Genomic DNA, 16,451 nt, shown 5'->3' with positions numbered 1-16,451 from the left:
AATTTAAACATGTTGCTTGTTTTTCATGTTGTTTTTTTACATGAAAAATGTCTAAATGTAAGTACTGCTCCAATACAAGGACATGATATATAATCTTAACTGTGGCCATGTTTTGGTACGACTTATTTTCAGATTCCTTTTAATGGCAATCATTGTGCGAAATGTATGATTATGTAAAATAATGAGTTATCATCATTATGTTATTTGATTATGTTGCAAATAAACATTACAAATGTGCAGAGTGGCATTTTCAGTGAGTCATTTTCCAGATACTATTACAAAATTAAATTATCCTAAATGTTGTAATTTATTATCTAATAACATATCTCTCAACTTTTTCTTTATAATATCTAGCTGTTGCAGGCTTATTGTTAATGTATAAGTTGTTTTGAGGGGATGAAAGCGTCCAATTTTCTTATACTATGTTGGAATCAGTAAAATAATACGTCATATATAAATATGTAGGCATATATACTTATTTTAATACTATTAAAATGTGTTAATAAAATGTACAGATATAGGGATTATACTGAGCCTGGATATATACTGTATTGCATTATGAGCTAAATATTGGTTATGGTAAAAGATTATAATGAGAGCATCAATGGAACTGAAAACTGAAACTGACCATCATGACCATCCATACCCTCGCTTAGAATGATTGATGACGTTTAAAGTAACGCAACTTTAATTGGCTAGTTTTAAACCGGAAGTAGCCCTCGTACCTACTTTTCTCTTTTGCTCCGTGGCGTCTTGTATTTGTGCATCCATGGGTTTGCAGCGCTAGCTATTTGCTTTCGTCTTTCATGTGAAAAACGGAGGGCACGGTTGGTGGAGTTGTTAAATTAGGTAAGTGGTACATTGTAACATGTGACATATTTCAAACATGTATCTTTAAGCCTAAAAGCTAAAGTCTTGTTGTGGTATTTACATTGATACAGAGCGAGCAGCCGAGCGCACATTTCCGTTTGACATTTTCGAAATAAATGGACTTGATGTGAGTGTTAATTTTACACAGTCAACAGTCTTTACAGAATAAAGTGTTTGAATAAGGCAAATATTTTTAATGCAGCAATTTCGTTTTGGCATGGTATTGTGATCTGTGCGACGCTGGGGAACTGTTCAGTGCTCAGTCCTGTCATGCCCACTACGGCGGCGTTTGCCTGTGTTCAGTTATGTGGGCTGTCTCCTCAGTTGTCTCCTCAGTTATCCTTTATTTTATTAACTGGTAACGGTGTTCCCATTGAAGCCATACTTTATAAATTCTCATTATTTTCATGTCATTAAGCAGACGTTTAACAGAACAATCTAAAAAGTGCCGCACCAGCAACTTTCTACGAATGGACACAGAGAGAAACATCTGTATACTATTTACGGTCAACCATACCGCTACCACATCTGTTTAGTCTGCATGCTTTAATTGTGAAGAGGTGATCAAAAGACCGGAAACGTAATGAAACCTTCAGCAGTTTGTCTCCAGCCAGTCCGCCCACCGCCTCGAAACAACGAGCTGTTGTTGAGGACCCCGCTGCTATTTGCTAGACTCTGAATAAACATCTGTGAACCACGCTTGAAATGCATCACACCTGTGCCGAAAATAAATAGCTACCCTGCCACGAAGAGACACTTTAACTATACTATCATTTTTCCTGTCTGTTGTAGGTAACCATCTCTTTGACACTTGCTCCAGTTAAGTTGTTTACATTGACGGACGAAGTGAAATATACATTTAAGTTGCTGTCATAAATGTGACGCTCAACCATTATTGATGCCCATCGTGGATATCATTGCACACAAAATGTACACCTCACACTCATAAATGTTTCCTTCACACTCAATGCATTTAGAAGACACATACACGTAATGTGAATCGGCCTATACATCAGAGGGCGAAAGGGGGGAATGCAGTCTCGCTGGCCGTAGTTCATAGGCTAGCGTGATGCCCAGGCGAGGGCTGGCCATGCCCAGCCGTGCGCGGTGGCTCTTCCTGGGCCTGTTCCTGCTGCTGGTGCTGCTGCTGTTCGCCTACCTGCTTGAGTGCACCCCTCCCGCCGACCTCAGCATGGCACTGCCCGGCCTGGTGGGGGACGGCTACGGCAAGGAGCATTACCAGGCCCTGCTTCAAGAGCAGGAGGAGCGCCACCTCAACCGCGCCGCCAGCCTCAAGCGGCAGATCGCCCAGCTCAAGCAGGAGCTGCAGGAGATGGGTGACCGGCTGAAGCTCCTGCAGGAGAGGAAGGAGCCTCCCGGCGTGCAGGGCCTGGCGGAGACCAAGGACCAGGAGCCTGGGGACCTGCTGGAGTACCTCCACTCGCAGATCGACAAGGCGGAGGTCAGCACGGGCGCGCGTTTCCCCAGCGAGTATGCGGTGGTGCCCTTCGAGAGCTTCACCTCCTCCAAGGTGTACCAGCTGGAGATGGGCCTGACCCGCCACCCCGAGGAGAAGCCCGTGCGCAAGGACCGCCGGGACGAGCTGGTGGAGGCGGTGGAGGCGGCGCTGGACATCATCAACAACCCCGACGAGGAGGACGGCGTGGACGACGACGCGCCCATGCAGAGGCAGACCTACTCGGACCTCCACTTTACCGAGGGTACGGCCCAACTGTGGGCGAGCAGAGAACAGTTTTAAAGATCGGCGTTGTACTGGCAACTCTTAAGTGAGTTGCTTGATCCCTGTTTTGGGACTGGTATTCATGAAGCAATTAGCGTTCAATACAACATGATGTGGGTATTAATAATTAATATATTGTCTGCAGGCTTACCTGACCTGCTTCATGGTCGCTGTGTTATTGTGGCTGCTTTAGCACAATCTAATGATAGCAAGTGGTCAAGTCTCCTGTGTGTTTTTCTTTTTGTCGGCAGGGCTGTACCGGACGGAGCGCGACAAAGGCACGCTGTACGAACTCTTTTTCGCCAAGGAGGATTCCAGCAGCTTCCGCCACGTCACCCTCTTCCGGCCATTTGGGCCCCTGATGAAGGTGCGCAGCACGTCGGTGGAGACGCAGGGTGTGGTCATCAACGTCATCGTGCCGCTGGCTGGCAGAGTGGAGACCTTCTTGCAGTTCTTGCACAACTTCAGGTGGGCCGCGCCAAGCCCTGTGGCCCCGCTGTGCCGTGGGCTCCAGGCTGACCAGTGGTTTCCATTAGCTCAGAGTGAGGGTTTCCTGTCTGCACTGGTAGCATATTACTAGACGATTTGGAAGAGTAGTTAAAATGGGTTTGGTATTGAGTTGTTAATGCTGAGTTTTATGAAACCCATTTATTAGCATTTCATTGTTTATTTATGTATTTTTGTGATTATGGTGCTGGTCAACTATCCTTTATCAACAATGTTTTTCTTTTGATGATGTACCTTAGGGAAGTGTGCGTACAGCAGGATAGGAGAGTTCATCTGACAGTGGTTTACTTTGGGCAAGAGGGCCTGCAGGAGGTGAAGGCATCTTTGGTGAAACTCTCCAGGTATGTCCACTGTTTGAACTATAATGAGGGTTCACCACTGAACGTGGACAACAATCTATGAACACGTGCTTGTTTACCCTATGTTTTTACATCACGTTGTTTTGGAAACAATAATTCAAGAAAAGCTGTTGTATGATTGGAGAGGGGAGTTGACCACACTCCGTTTGGTTCTCCCCAGCGAGGAGAGCTTCTCCAACTACACCCTGGTCCCGGTGGACGAGGAGTTCTCCCGGGGCCGCGGCCTGGACATCGGGGCCCACGCCTGGACCAGGGGCGACGTCCTCATGTTCTTCTGTGACGTGGACATCCACTTCACCTTGGACTTCCTCAACACCTGCCGTCTGCATGCCTCTCCTAGTAGGTTACCTTTAGTACAGTGTGTCCCAACCTGGTTGGTCAATACCCCGCTTGGGGACGCCCGGTATGCAAAGTTGCATTAGCTTGCTGATTTATTCAATATCTATGCAAAACAGGAAACAAGGCATAACTCTGCCCATTTCAGTTGTTGGTTTCCCCATGAAGCATGACATAGTAGGATGGATGGAACCGACATTACTGATTTATAAGCTATATGACCTGTAACAAACTATTAATAACCACTTGGGGTACCAAGTGTGTATCCCAATATGTATTAACTCTGTGACATTCATTCATATTATTAATATTATTAGCCTATTATTATTAGTTGAAAGGTTTAAAACGATTTGGGTATGGAATTTGAGGTTGTGAACATTCTCAGACCTAAAAGGTTTGCAGAGCAAAACAGGGTCGGAACATCTGCTTGAGTCAGTCAGGATTCGTGGGTGGGGCTCCTGCAAGACTATGGCGTTTTTATATTTCTATTGCGTACTGAGAAGATGTTTTGCTTCCTTTTGTGTTTTGTAGACAAGAGGGTGTTTTACCCTGTGGTTTTCAGTCTGTACAACCCTGCCATTGTTTATGGAAACTTGGATCAGCCTCCTCCTGTTGACCTGCAGCTGGTAAGGACTGACTCACATTCCAATGGGTGGATGGTGCCACAGGCTCTGGAAGTGTTTTAGTTTAGACTGAAAACTAGTTCCCACCTACATGATGCAATCATGATAATATCAAAAGTTAACATGCGTTCACTCATTCAGGATAATGTCCGGGTACTGACCCAATATTTATCCTTTCAAACAGAATCACAAGAAAGAGGCTGGCTTCTGGAGAGATTTTGGCTTTGGCATGACGTGTCAATATCGCTCAGACTTCCTTAACATCGGTAAGTCCACGTCCACAGCAACTCCATAACCTCATCCCTTCAGTGTTCATACATCACACCAACGGTTTCTGTCTCGATTCCCAGGGGGTTTTGACCTGGACGTGAAGGGCTGGGGCGTGGAGGACGTGCACCTGTACAGGAAGTACCTGCGGAGCGACATGATCGTGACGCGCACCCCCGTGGCGGGACTCTTCCACCTGTGGCACGAGAAGCAGTGTGCGGACGAGCTGACGCCTGAGCAGTACAGCATGTGCATCCAGTCCAAGGCCATGAACGAGGCCTCCCACTCCCACCTGGGCATGCTTGTGTTCCAGGAGGAGATCAAGGCCCACCTGCGCAAGCAGGCTTTCAAGACCCGCAGCAAGCCCGAGGGCTGAGGGAGCCTGAGTTGATGGAGGAGGGGGCAGCTCTTTATACTGACAGTACTGGTGCACGAGCATCACACAGATCCACTTACATTTCAGTGGCTCGGCAGTAGACACCGATGAATGTACGACATGACCAACACATTGATTGTTACATTTCTAAGTTGCTGTTCAGGTCATTCCAGGAGCAGCCTCACAAAGGACGTCAGTTGACACAAACCTTTGGGGACAAATTTAATATTTGTGTAAAATATGTGGCAAAATTTCATTTCAGACCTTGAAGAGACTTCTCTCACAGTATTCAGTGGAGTTTTAAGTGAGTCATTTCTCTCGCTTCACCAGTATTCTACAAGTTACTGTTATTTCAAGGAGCGTTGGCCAAACAATTTCTAGCAAGAACCTGACTCTGATAGCAAGGTATCAAAATGTTGCGTTCACCTTTGGGAAACAGTGGTACTAATATTTATGACTGCAGTTCAATTTGCATTCAGACTTCCAACTTAAGTCAAACAAGAACAGCAGGATCCCCCTGCTTTTAAGAGTTGGAATAACGCACAATCTGGACCAACCCAAACGCAAAGTCTCATTGTTCTGTTCTTGTCATGTTGCCCGTGAACTGGGACCAATTTAGTATTTATTGCCGTCATTCACCTTCAGCCATACATCTATGAACCATTTCATGAAGCTTGTACATGAACATTACCAGTAAAAATAAGGGACCTTTCTCATGTTGTTGTAGCCTTGGTAGAAAAGGGGACAATCCTTCAGTCTTCCTTGCTCAGAGGGTGAGCCTGTGTATATTAACATTGGGTACATGGTCAAGAACTAGTGTACGGATCGGTCAGATGTCTTGATTGTCCAGTGGGATTTCTCACAGCACTATCATTCCAAATACTTGTTAGAGGCGGCACACGTTGTTTTACTTTATTTTCTATCATGTGGTTTTATTTTGTTTCACTTGTGTGCCTTCTTAAAGTGATGCAGCAATCACATTAGTCAGGTCGTTGAAGTTGTGCGTTCATAGATCTGTTGTACATTTTATTTCTTGTTCGATGAGTGGCTATCGCACTGGAATCGATAGGATTGTAATGAACCCTATCAGGAGTGCAGGATAGGAGAGAATAGTGTTTAGGGTACAGCTGTCAACACGACAGGCCGCGAGCAAAGTGCTTCTCTTCATCTCAAATGGAACGCAGGTTGACCTGCCATCCCATTCTGGTGTAGTCGTTTTTTTTTAAATCGTAGTTATTGCAAACATGTCGGCTTTTCTTAAGTCGGGACCAGCCATCTCTGCTTACTCTGTATATACACACTACACTTCCTGTTAATCTTTTTAACGAGAAAACAACTTGTTGAATTCTGAAATGATTTATTCGACATGTTGGCCATTGAATAAAACAGGAAGCTCTTCACTGCTGTCTTGTCAAATCACTTATGTTAAAATCTTGAATTGTATAATGTACAGTATAGTTTCAGTAAACATAGCGCCAACTCGACCAGTTCTATAATTTAGTTGAACTAGTCACTGGAATCCCTTAACTTTATCTGTTCTTAATTTAAGATAATATGCATCATACAACATTCACACTCATCCCTATACATTCAACTAAAATAATAAAAAAAATAATCAGAAGTTCAGCATAATAAACATGGAATAATAAACGTAAAAGACAGTGAAGGGCTTTTAAAAATAGACTTCATTAATGGAGGATCTGCTCAGGGTGAATGCCCATGGACTTGTAGATCTCTTTGAGAAGCATCAAGGCTGTGTCTTCAGATTCCCTGCAGAGGAAGAGACGTAGGAACTTAACATCGAGGCACAAGCCTGACACACACGACATGGCCAGTGTGTTACGTTTCACAGCTTTTTGTCAACTCGGTGAAAACTGATCAACACTACCAATTTGATAAATTTACATTGCCATCACAAAGACTGAATAAAATGTGGTTTATGGTTATTTAAGTAAGAACCAATCCAATACATTTCACAAATATCAAGACTACGATGGTGTGTGCGTGTGTGAGGATGGTTGCCGTACCAGTAACACAGGTGGCTCTGGAGGGCGAAGAGGTACTCGTTGAAGCTCTCGATGGGCTTCTCCTGCAGGACGTAGTCGATGCGGTTCCCCCCGTTCAGCATCCCTATCTTCACCTGGGGCTCCTCCTCTCTCTGCGGCTCCACAGCTTCTGCCATCTTGTGCTCTGCAACTAAAGAGGACCACCGTCCGTTAACGTCACAACATGTACGATTGAGCCCCTCCCAGTTGCTAGCCGGGAGACTTCCAGAATACAAAAAACATAATAACTTGTTCTGTCCATTCTAACTGTCTGTGCGACTTTGAAGTGAACTAGCGTGGCTGGCCGGTTGGGAGGCGTGTATGGGGTGGGGTTGGGTGTCAATAGTAACATTCTTTAAAATAATCCATCCATTTTCTTGACATGCCCTTGCCAGCATGACTGACATTCTTTGTGGGGTTGAAGCGAGGTCATCAATCGTGTCACACTGGGTTTAAAAATATCTCTGATACAGAGACTGATACAGAGACTGCAGGAACCAAAAACTGAAGGGCTGTTACACCTTGTTTCCTGTTTCGTTAAGGATGCATTCCACCCAAAGATTAACTTACTTACTTATTCTTAGAAGGGGATTTTAACAAATATTCCCATAGTCGCTAGTCTGCACGGTAAGGACTTGGAAAATGACTGACACTTTTATAGTTTACAACAGCTGGCCAAGTTTGACCAAGTTTGCATTCGCCAATAATGTCTGCCATCACATTTTAGCAAAGTGATCTAAAGTGTGATTTGTGAGACTGCCAAAGCGAGCATCTGAACCTAATGCAGAGCCCAGCCTGCCAGCGTCCCCACTCACCCTCCTGGACGTGCTGCTTCTCCTCCTCCTCCTTGATCCGGCTGGCCACCATGGCCAGCTCGGCCTGCAGCTGGGCCGAGGAGGTGTGGGCGCGGGCAAAGTCGTTAAGCGTCTGCCAGGCGTTCTTCAGTGAGCTCATCAGCCCGTGCTTCAGGTCAGAGCCCATCCGGGTCAGGCTCTCCTTCAGCTCTGGAAGAACATAACCCACCGATGGAACATGGAGGTTAGGGTTTTCAACATCATGCCATTGTAAAGTATATATATATATAAAATATATGTTCTGCTTTCAGTGCACACATCAACCTGTCTAACGCAATATGTCTATTAATAGGTCACTGGATTAGACATCTCCATGGCTACCTGCCTAGCACTGCTGGTTTCTTTGGAAGCTAGGCTAAGCTCTACCAGTTGGTGCTGGAGAGCCAGTAGAGGGTGCTCATCTACCTACTTGTTATTCCAAGGGACTCCAAATTCCCATTTAATCATACCCGGCCTCTAATGGATGGACACACACACACACACACACACACACACACACACACACACACACACACACACACACACACACACACACACACACACACACACACACACACACACACACACACACACACACACACACACACACACACACACACACACAGGAGGGCACTAGTAAAACATGGGAGGAGTGGGGGAGAGGAGGCGTACCGAGATGCAGCCTCTTGCGGCCCTTATGGTGGGGGATGAGGACTGGCTTCAGGTCCAGGTCAGGCAGGATCATGGGCTCAATTCTGTACGCCACCGGGTCCAACTGGAAGAGAACAACATCGGTCATATTGAGCAATGAAAAGAGTTTAGAGTTTTGTCCCAATCCAGTTTGTGAGGTAATGAAAATGTAGATCAAATATTAAAAGACACTATGTAAACCACTAGTTTAGCTCCTGTATTAGTTGATATTAACCATATAAAGTGTAATTGAGGGTAGAAGTCCTACTTTTCTTTGAAATGTGTGAACCTTTTAAGCCGATCCTCTGAATGAACACCTCAGCTCAGCCTGATAACCAGAATGTGTGATGTGTGTTATGTGTTATGTGTGTGTGTGTGTGTAATGGCTCTGTATGTGTGTGTTATGGGTCCGTGTGTGTGGTATGGGTCTGTGTGTGTGTTGTATGGGTCTGTGTGTGTGTTATGGGTCTGTGTGTGTGGTATGGGTCTGTGTGTGTGTTATGGGTCTGTGTGTGTGTTATGGGTCTGTGTGGCGGTTACCGGGTGGTAGATGTTGAAGAAGCCCTCGCAGGTGGGCAGCTGGTAGTTCTCCTCGATCCTCTCCAGGCCTCGGACAGTCAGGAACATGCCGATCGGGGAGCCCAGGGCGAAGAAGTTGACGGGCTCAAAGTCCAGAGCGTGGTAGATCACAGACACCTGGAGAGGCAGGGAACAGTAGGTCAGGCATGCGTCTGAAACGGCTTTTATTTATTCGATTCATACACATTAGGGAACAAAATTGACACTTTAAATCCTTCCCCTTACTTCCAGCAGGGGCCACACTAATGCTACATTTGACTCCCACTATGATCACCCCCTGATGTTTAACACGCTTACCTGTCCGGTGCCGACTTCAAAGTAGTTGTAGTCCACGTGGACGGAGGAGCTGGTTTTGCCCACAGGAAGCTTCGTGGCGACGGTGTCAATCAGCGGGGTAGCGGCGGGTTCGGGCACCACCTCCTGGCTCACCTCCTGGGCTCTCTGCTCCAGGGCTGCCTGAGGAGCGACAGGCGAAGGAGCAGAATGTTATCGAAAGATTCAGCATTGAAGGTCCGCCATCTTACCACCGGGTGTGCTTTATGATCAGCCATTACAAGCCATTTCACAATCTACTCTCTAGTCCCACATGGGAGTGTCCAGGTGGATGATGAATAGATCGGCCGGCCAATCAATTCAATTCAATTGGATTTTTATAGCCCTTATCACAGGTACAGTCTCAAAGGGATTAACAGCCCATATATTTATGACACCCATCGAACCTGGTTTCAACAAGGGGACGAGGAGGAGGGAGGAGGGGTCTGCAGCCTTACCAGCTTATTCACTCGTTCTTTGACGAACTTGGCAATCTTCTTCCGGGGCCCCAGGGGTATCCCCATTTCCTTCAGGTCCTCCACTGTGCACATGACCTGGAAGATCAAAAATATATATAAGAACCACAATGAGAATCTTTGTTCTCTGCATGACATGCAATCATCATGTTGACTTGAAGCCAGGCAGCTGGTCCTATAAGTATGGATATGTGCAGTTCTATGTTTATCTAAGTAAGCATGTAAAGTTCAATTTATAGAGCACATTTAAAACACAGCTCGCACTGCCCAAAGTGCTGTACATAGCGCTATGGAGGTCATTGGGCTTTTCTTTCTTACAAAGGACTCGAGGTCGATCTGCTCATCGTCAAAGGTGGTCTTGAAGTCGGACAGGCCCAGGTGCTCCAGCACAGCAGCCAACCCCTCAAAGTCCTCCCCATCCTCTTTGGGCTTCTCCTCAAGCGCCGGGGCAGGGGCCGGACTATTTCCCGCTTCAACGGGGGAAACAGCCTGATTTGGAATGACAAGAAAATAGGAAATAGAAAAGGCTTAAGTAATACATTTTTCCATCTTCTGAGTAAATCATTTAAATTTGAGCTGCTTTTTAAGCCTCCCACATCACTAATGCCGCTTTTCCACCGCCAGTACCTACTCGACTCGACTCGACTCGACTCGCCACGCCTTATTTGCGTTTCCATTGGCAAAAAAAGTACCTGGTACCTAGTACCGGGTACTTTTTTTTAGTACTACCTCCGTCGAGGTTCCATGCCAGCGGAGTAGGTACTTTTGTGTGACGTAAACAGGCTGCTGGTAACTGATTGGCCAGCGGCTGTAAATGGGAATATTCACTCAAGTTAAGTTGTGTCCGGCGTGGTTGGAGTCCACGAACCCGCTCCCGAGGGGGACACTGATCAGCGTTTCGCCGTGTGTGTCGCTCCTTTCCCGGGGCTAGAGTTAGGCTGCGCGTCGTTATGTGTGTCGGGCGTGGTTGTGTGTGTCCGGCGTGGCTGGAGTCCACGGACCGGCGTTTCGCTGTTTCGTTTCAGTGTCGTTCCTTTCCTAGGGCTCGAGTTTCGCCTCTATCAACGTTACCGTATGACAACAATAGACGCGCAGTCATTGCGCTTTTTATTTTATTTTATTTTATTTCCCATCATAACCTTTCCCGGGAATCAGGAAATAGTCTTGATCAGATTCAGATTTCCCGGGAATCGCGTCTCCCGTGATTAAAACCTAATGACGACCCGCCCATGGTGGAGAGGTTCTTTTCTACGACCCGCCCACATTGAAGAGGTACTTTTTTAGATGGAAACGCAACCAAACCGAGTTGAGTCGAGGCGAGTCGAGTCGAGTCGAGTTGGTACTGGCGGTGGAAAAGCGGCATAAGGAGACCTCACCTTTTTCCCGCCTGGTAGCCCTCCGTTAGAGGTCGGCGTGGAGGGGATGGACTGTGAAAGGGAGCCGTTCTTCTGATTGGACAGCAGGTCAAAGAGAATCAGGGAACCTGTTGCGTGCAGGGAATCGGGATTAGAACAGGCCTGTGTTGTGACGTCAACAAAGAACCTCAACCCTCGTCATTTAGAAGACACCTCTACCTGATCCACAGTGACTTAAAGTGAATATTAGATGCATGTCATTAGGGGTAGTTAGAGGATAAGGCGTCGTGCTCAGGGACATTGGGGTTTGAACCCAGAACCTTTTGTTTGAAGTCAAACCCTACACGACTATCATCGGACACTCTTTCTCTCCATCACTGCTTTAGTCTTGTATTGCTTTTACTCTGTGTGAATCATGTTTGCGTCAACAAACTTTATCTTGCTATAAAGTTCTATCAGTTTCATCCCTGTTTTATTTCTTATTTTTTCGGTCGAAGGCCCTCGATGAAACGTGTTTGAATGGCGCCGGCGTCCCTCACCCAAGCTGTGGCCGGCCACCGAGACCTTGCCCCTGTAGTCGGGGTTCCTGGCCCTGAACAGCGCGTGGAGCCGGTTGATCTCCAGCGCCACCGTGTCCATGATGGTCTGGCAGTACGTGGGGCTGTTGTAGAACAGCACGTCCAGCAGGGTCTCATTGGTGAAGTGACGCAGGCGCCCCGTGCTGGGCAGCGTGATCTTCTTGATTCTCCTGGCCGGGAAAATTTGAATTCATAAAAATCAACATACAGTGGTTGATTCATTAATTAATTGTTGGTAATGATTGCCAAATAATTTTATTTTTATGCCTGCTAGAACTCCCATGCTCATTGAATCAATACAAAACACTAAGTAATTTTAAATAATTTAATTCTCCTTCAGAGAATTGATCTTAGCGTTTCCTCTGACATCCCTGTCAGGATTTAACATTGTACTGAGAAGAAGCTCTTTGCTGGGCCCACCTGTCCACCCCGGTGGCGTCTCCGTGGAGGGCCGTGTGCCACTGCACGGGGAGGAACTCCACCCGGCTGATGGAGTGGTCGTCCTGGGCCGTCTTGAAGTGGCTCTGCAGCAGCTTCAGCGACACACTGCGGAAGTCGTCCACTGAGGAAACACAAGCACACAGTGCTAGATGAGGACGGTGGTGGTGGTGGTGGGGATGACATGGACGAGTGACAAAGAAGCTGTGTAGAACGACGCTAGGAGCCGTAGCCGGGGAACTGACCACACTCCACCATGCTCCTGAACCGGAGGTCACACACCGGCCCGATGCCGTGCACCATGAACACCAGGTGGTCCACCGTGGCCAGCTCGCCTGCAATCAGAGAGCAGAATGAACACAGAGCTTCCAGCTGCATGGGGTCCGTCTGGGGGACCATGCAACAGGAATTGTGTTTATGTTATGCAGAGTCTCAGGAGAAGTTCAGAATCTGGCCTGTTTTTACTTTTTACATGGCACTTTAAAAAAAAAGGCCTTGGTTACACTTTGGTTATCACACTTTTGTGGTCAGATATGCCAGATATGACGCTTGATACTGGAATGCGAATTCTGTGGCCGGATTTCCTTTCCCTCAAAAAGCAGGTTATTCAGTTTGCATGATTTTTTTCCCCAGTAAAGGAGTGGCATATTTACCATCAGGCACTTCATCATGGTCATCGTCTATGCCTCTCTTTACCACCCTGGGTCGGGTCTGACCCTCCTGGGTTGTGCCCCACTCGTCGGGCACAGCAGAGGGCTGGAACTGAACTATAACCTATTGGACGGCAAGAGGACACAGACCATGTCAGAACCCTGCATGGTGGGCACTCTAATCTTGAATTGAATGGAAAGTATAATCATTTACTGTCAAATCATGTGATTGGGTTCAGATTCCACACAAAGCGTTACCTTTGGGTTGTGCATGACGATAGTCTCCCCGGACGGGAACTCCAGCCTGCGGTGCCACTGGTTGGTTGATACTGCTTTCTTATACTCTGCCTAAGATCAGCAGAAATCAATATGAAACAGTAGTACATGCACATGCACCATCTTGAGGCAATCATGAAGAGATACCACTTTATTTTCACTGTTCACTCAATCTTCTGGTGCAAACTGTTCTGGTATGCACAATAGGAATAACGTTTTAGAAGTATCAGGAAAACGTTAGATACACAATAACAATTTCCTGAAACTGGATATTATACATTTCAGCCATTTCATTTTTTTGCCACATGGGTTTGCTGACTCACCTCTCTTTCACATTCTCTGGGTGCTTTCACCGATTTGAGAAAAAATGCAGAGTACACTGCAAGTTTTAAAGTTGATCTTAAATTCTCAAAGAAGAAGAAAACAAGGGTTGATTCACAATTATTTGCCGCTTTGTGCTTCTACTACAACTAAATCAGATCAAGTTTGATCCGATAACTCTGAACAGACTGCTGCAAAACACTCTCTCCAGTCCACCAGCACAGCAAGGAAACCACCAATGAAGGGGCCCACCTCCAGCTTGTCGCTGAACTCCTCAGAGTAGGGCACGAAGCGGCTGTCGTTGTCTCCCTTGTAGAACCAGGTGCAGCGCCGCACCTCCGTCTCGTCCTCCTCCCAGAACACGGGCGTGCGGAGGCGGTCGTACAGCTGGACGTCATAGCGCCCCCCGTCCGTGCGCACGATCACGCTCTCTGGGTCGGGTTGCACTGTGCCCAGCAATAAACTCCATTAACAGGACTTCATTTTTATCCATCCTAACAACCCTGATCTCAAGAGCCACCTCCATTGTGTTATTAACCCAGCTACACCACCAATATGTGAAACCTACTCTTAACTACATATTCTATCGCCACAACAACAATTAAAAGGCTGATTTGGTATGCCATTGTTACCATTGCAAATTTGAAAGCTAAATTGGTCAATGCTTTAGGTACTGTCAGCCCCCCATGTCGGATCTTACCTGAGTTGTACGTCTCCTCCAGCTGGATGGAGTCGATGATGCTGAAGGGAAGCCAGACGCTCTTGGACTCCACCTGTTTGCAGAAGAACCAGTGAGGCTGCACGGCCTCATAGACGTTGTACTGCATGATGGCATTGGCTGGGACCAACGCTCCAGCCGTGGTGGGAGGGGGCATCGGACTCTGCATCTGGCCGGGAGGGGGCTGCAGACAGAAAATAGTTGAAAGTCAAGTCAAGTTAAAAGCCTTTCTTGATTTGGACATTACATTAGGTTATGAACTACAACAACAGCAGAATGAGTAGAATACAATTCTTAAAATAAAACGAGCGTCTATAATGACAACCGATAATGAATGAACAGTGAACAAAGCAGTAGCCGGGGAGAAAATAAATAGTCTGAGAAACTAACGGAGCTAGCCAAAAAAAAACAAAAAACGCTCCACCCATATACTGAGTTCTCTCATTGTTCACCCATCATGTTTATCTTATGAGTGGTTGACTCTGGAGGACTCCAACCACTGTGTGCCGACTACCTTTGTGAACGCAGGCGGTGGCATGTGGTACCCCTGCGGTGTGGAGGCCAGAGAGTAGGGGTTCTGCTGCTGATACTGCTGCTGCTGCTGCTGCTGATGTGGCATGGTCGTCGGTGGTGGCAGGACCTCCGGCGATGGCATATAAGGATTGGCTCTGCTGCTCAGCGGGGTGTGGCGGTACGGGTTGTGACTCAGAGGGGTGCTCTGTAAAGGGGGCGGGATAGCTGAGGTGAGAGGAGGAGTTTGTCGTCCCATGGGGCTCTGGTAGACGTTGGCCCCAGGGAAGCCCAGGTTGGGGTTGGTTTGAGGGCCGGGCGGGGGTGGGGTCGGGGTCGGGGTCGGGGTCATGGAGCAGGGGAGAGAGGTCGGACCCGTTGGCACCGTACGGGGGGCGGAGGACAACGTAGGCGGCGGGCATTGCTGGTGGTGGCCTATGGATGCGAATGGGTCGCTGTTGGCTGCAGAGCTGGAGAAGTAGTTGAAGGTGGAGGGGGCCGGAGTGGTCGTAGAGGTCTGACCAAGGAAACTGTCTTCTTCTCCTACATCTGTTGAATCATCTGTGAAATATTATGAAGAGTGAGGAATGACACATGTAACAATCAAATCACCACAATGGAGATAGTCTGAATAATACCAACAGTGTAAGTATTATTCAGACTCTTCTTCATTGTGGAGACAATCCAGTTTTTGCTCTAATCTGGTAAAGCAGGGAGGAATTCACAAAATGTATTATCATAATATTAATTTGATTTTACCAATTGACAGCTATAATCGGAAATGTGGATACGAAATTCACGGTGCGGGATGAATTGCTCATTGTACAGAGTGTGAAGAGATGTATCAGACTAATAAAATTAATGTTTTCCAAACGGGCAACGCTTTTTACATAGGACCGAGAAACAAGATCCCTAGACATTTAGTGCATTACAGGATCTATTGATAAATGTACATACACCTACATAAGTTAAACTAAACCCCACAGCCTATTCCTCTAACGAAACACATTCCATCAGTCTGGATACAGTATAATCTGACTAACAACACGATGACATTCACATAATTAACCAGAAAAGACCACACAGAGAAGCTAGGATGTATAGATGTACTGGACTGTTATCTAGGGTCCAACGAATGGCTAACTAGTGAGCTAAGCATCCTGCTAGTTAAAGTACCCATGTCAAACCCCAGGTTTTTAACACAATGACCCAATAACATGTTATCTCACCGCCTGACAGCACCGCCGGACCTGTGGCCTGACTGACCGGGATGAATGGCAGACTGAAGTTGAACTCCGGTGCCGCACTAAACAGTAGATTTGCACTAGAGTTCGACACATTATTATTTTTCCTATCAGCCATTTTCCCCTAAATTACACGTAGCCAATGCAAGTCGGCTTTAACCAACCACCCGGATCTCTACGCGTTCCCGACCACATACACATGATCTATATAGCATGTGTATACGTGTGAGCTATGGTTCCCCCCGACTGACCATGATTTGTAGATCGGTGAAATCCACATCGGGTTGGAGGCGCTTTATTCATGGTTGTTAGGCAGCAGGTCGTTTAGGTGCTGCCCCCTGTAGGCC

General features: G+C 46.8%; 2 protein-coding genes across 3 annotated transcripts; one reads left to right on the top strand and one right to left on the bottom strand.

Annotated features, from left to right (window-relative positions):
* Positions 1-736: 736 nt before the first annotated feature.
* On the top strand, positions 737-6,477 carry csgalnact2 (chondroitin sulfate N-acetylgalactosaminyltransferase 2). Its single transcript, XM_084470734.1, has 8 exons — positions 737-849; positions 1,663-2,591; positions 2,863-3,079; positions 3,358-3,459; positions 3,638-3,816; positions 4,345-4,439; positions 4,621-4,702; positions 4,787-6,477. Exons 2-8 carry the CDS (start codon positions 1,940-1,942, stop codon positions 5,077-5,079), a joined length of 1,620 nt encoding a protein of 539 aa, XP_084326860.1. The 5' UTR covers positions 737-849; positions 1,663-1,939; the 3' UTR covers positions 5,080-6,477.
* Positions 6,448-16,242, bottom strand: sec23ip (SEC23 interacting protein). 2 transcript variants are annotated; one of them, XM_084470733.1, is made up of 18 exons: positions 16,090-16,242; positions 14,865-15,421; positions 14,333-14,534; positions 13,885-14,078; positions 13,294-13,383; positions 13,039-13,159; positions 12,631-12,720; positions 12,368-12,509; positions 11,909-12,117; positions 11,391-11,497; positions 10,333-10,503; positions 9,997-10,092; positions 9,524-9,682; positions 9,188-9,343; positions 8,630-8,732; positions 7,940-8,128; positions 7,107-7,269; positions 6,448-6,849 (listed from the first exon to the last, which is right to left on the bottom strand). In XM_084470733.1, the coding sequence occupies exons 1-18, from the start codon at positions 16,220-16,222 to the stop codon at positions 6,768-6,770; spliced, it is 2,964 nt and encodes a 987-aa protein (XP_084326859.1). In that variant the 5' UTR covers positions 16,223-16,242; the 3' UTR covers positions 6,448-6,767. The 2 variants fall into 2 exon arrangements, with proteins under 2 accessions (XP_084326859.1, XP_084326858.1); XM_084470732.1 differs by having other exon boundaries at positions 6,449-6,849; positions 7,107-7,275.
* Between the last annotated feature and the right edge of the window lie 209 nt (positions 16,243-16,451).

Source organism: Micromesistius poutassou, assembly GCF_964030765.1.
Source record: "Micromesistius poutassou genome assembly, chromosome: 7".
Classification (NCBI taxonomy): Eukaryota; Metazoa; Chordata; class Actinopteri; order Gadiformes; family Gadidae; genus Micromesistius; species Micromesistius poutassou.
The sequence above is the reverse complement of the archived record's forward strand: the minus strand, read 5'-3'. Positions and strand labels throughout refer to the sequence as shown.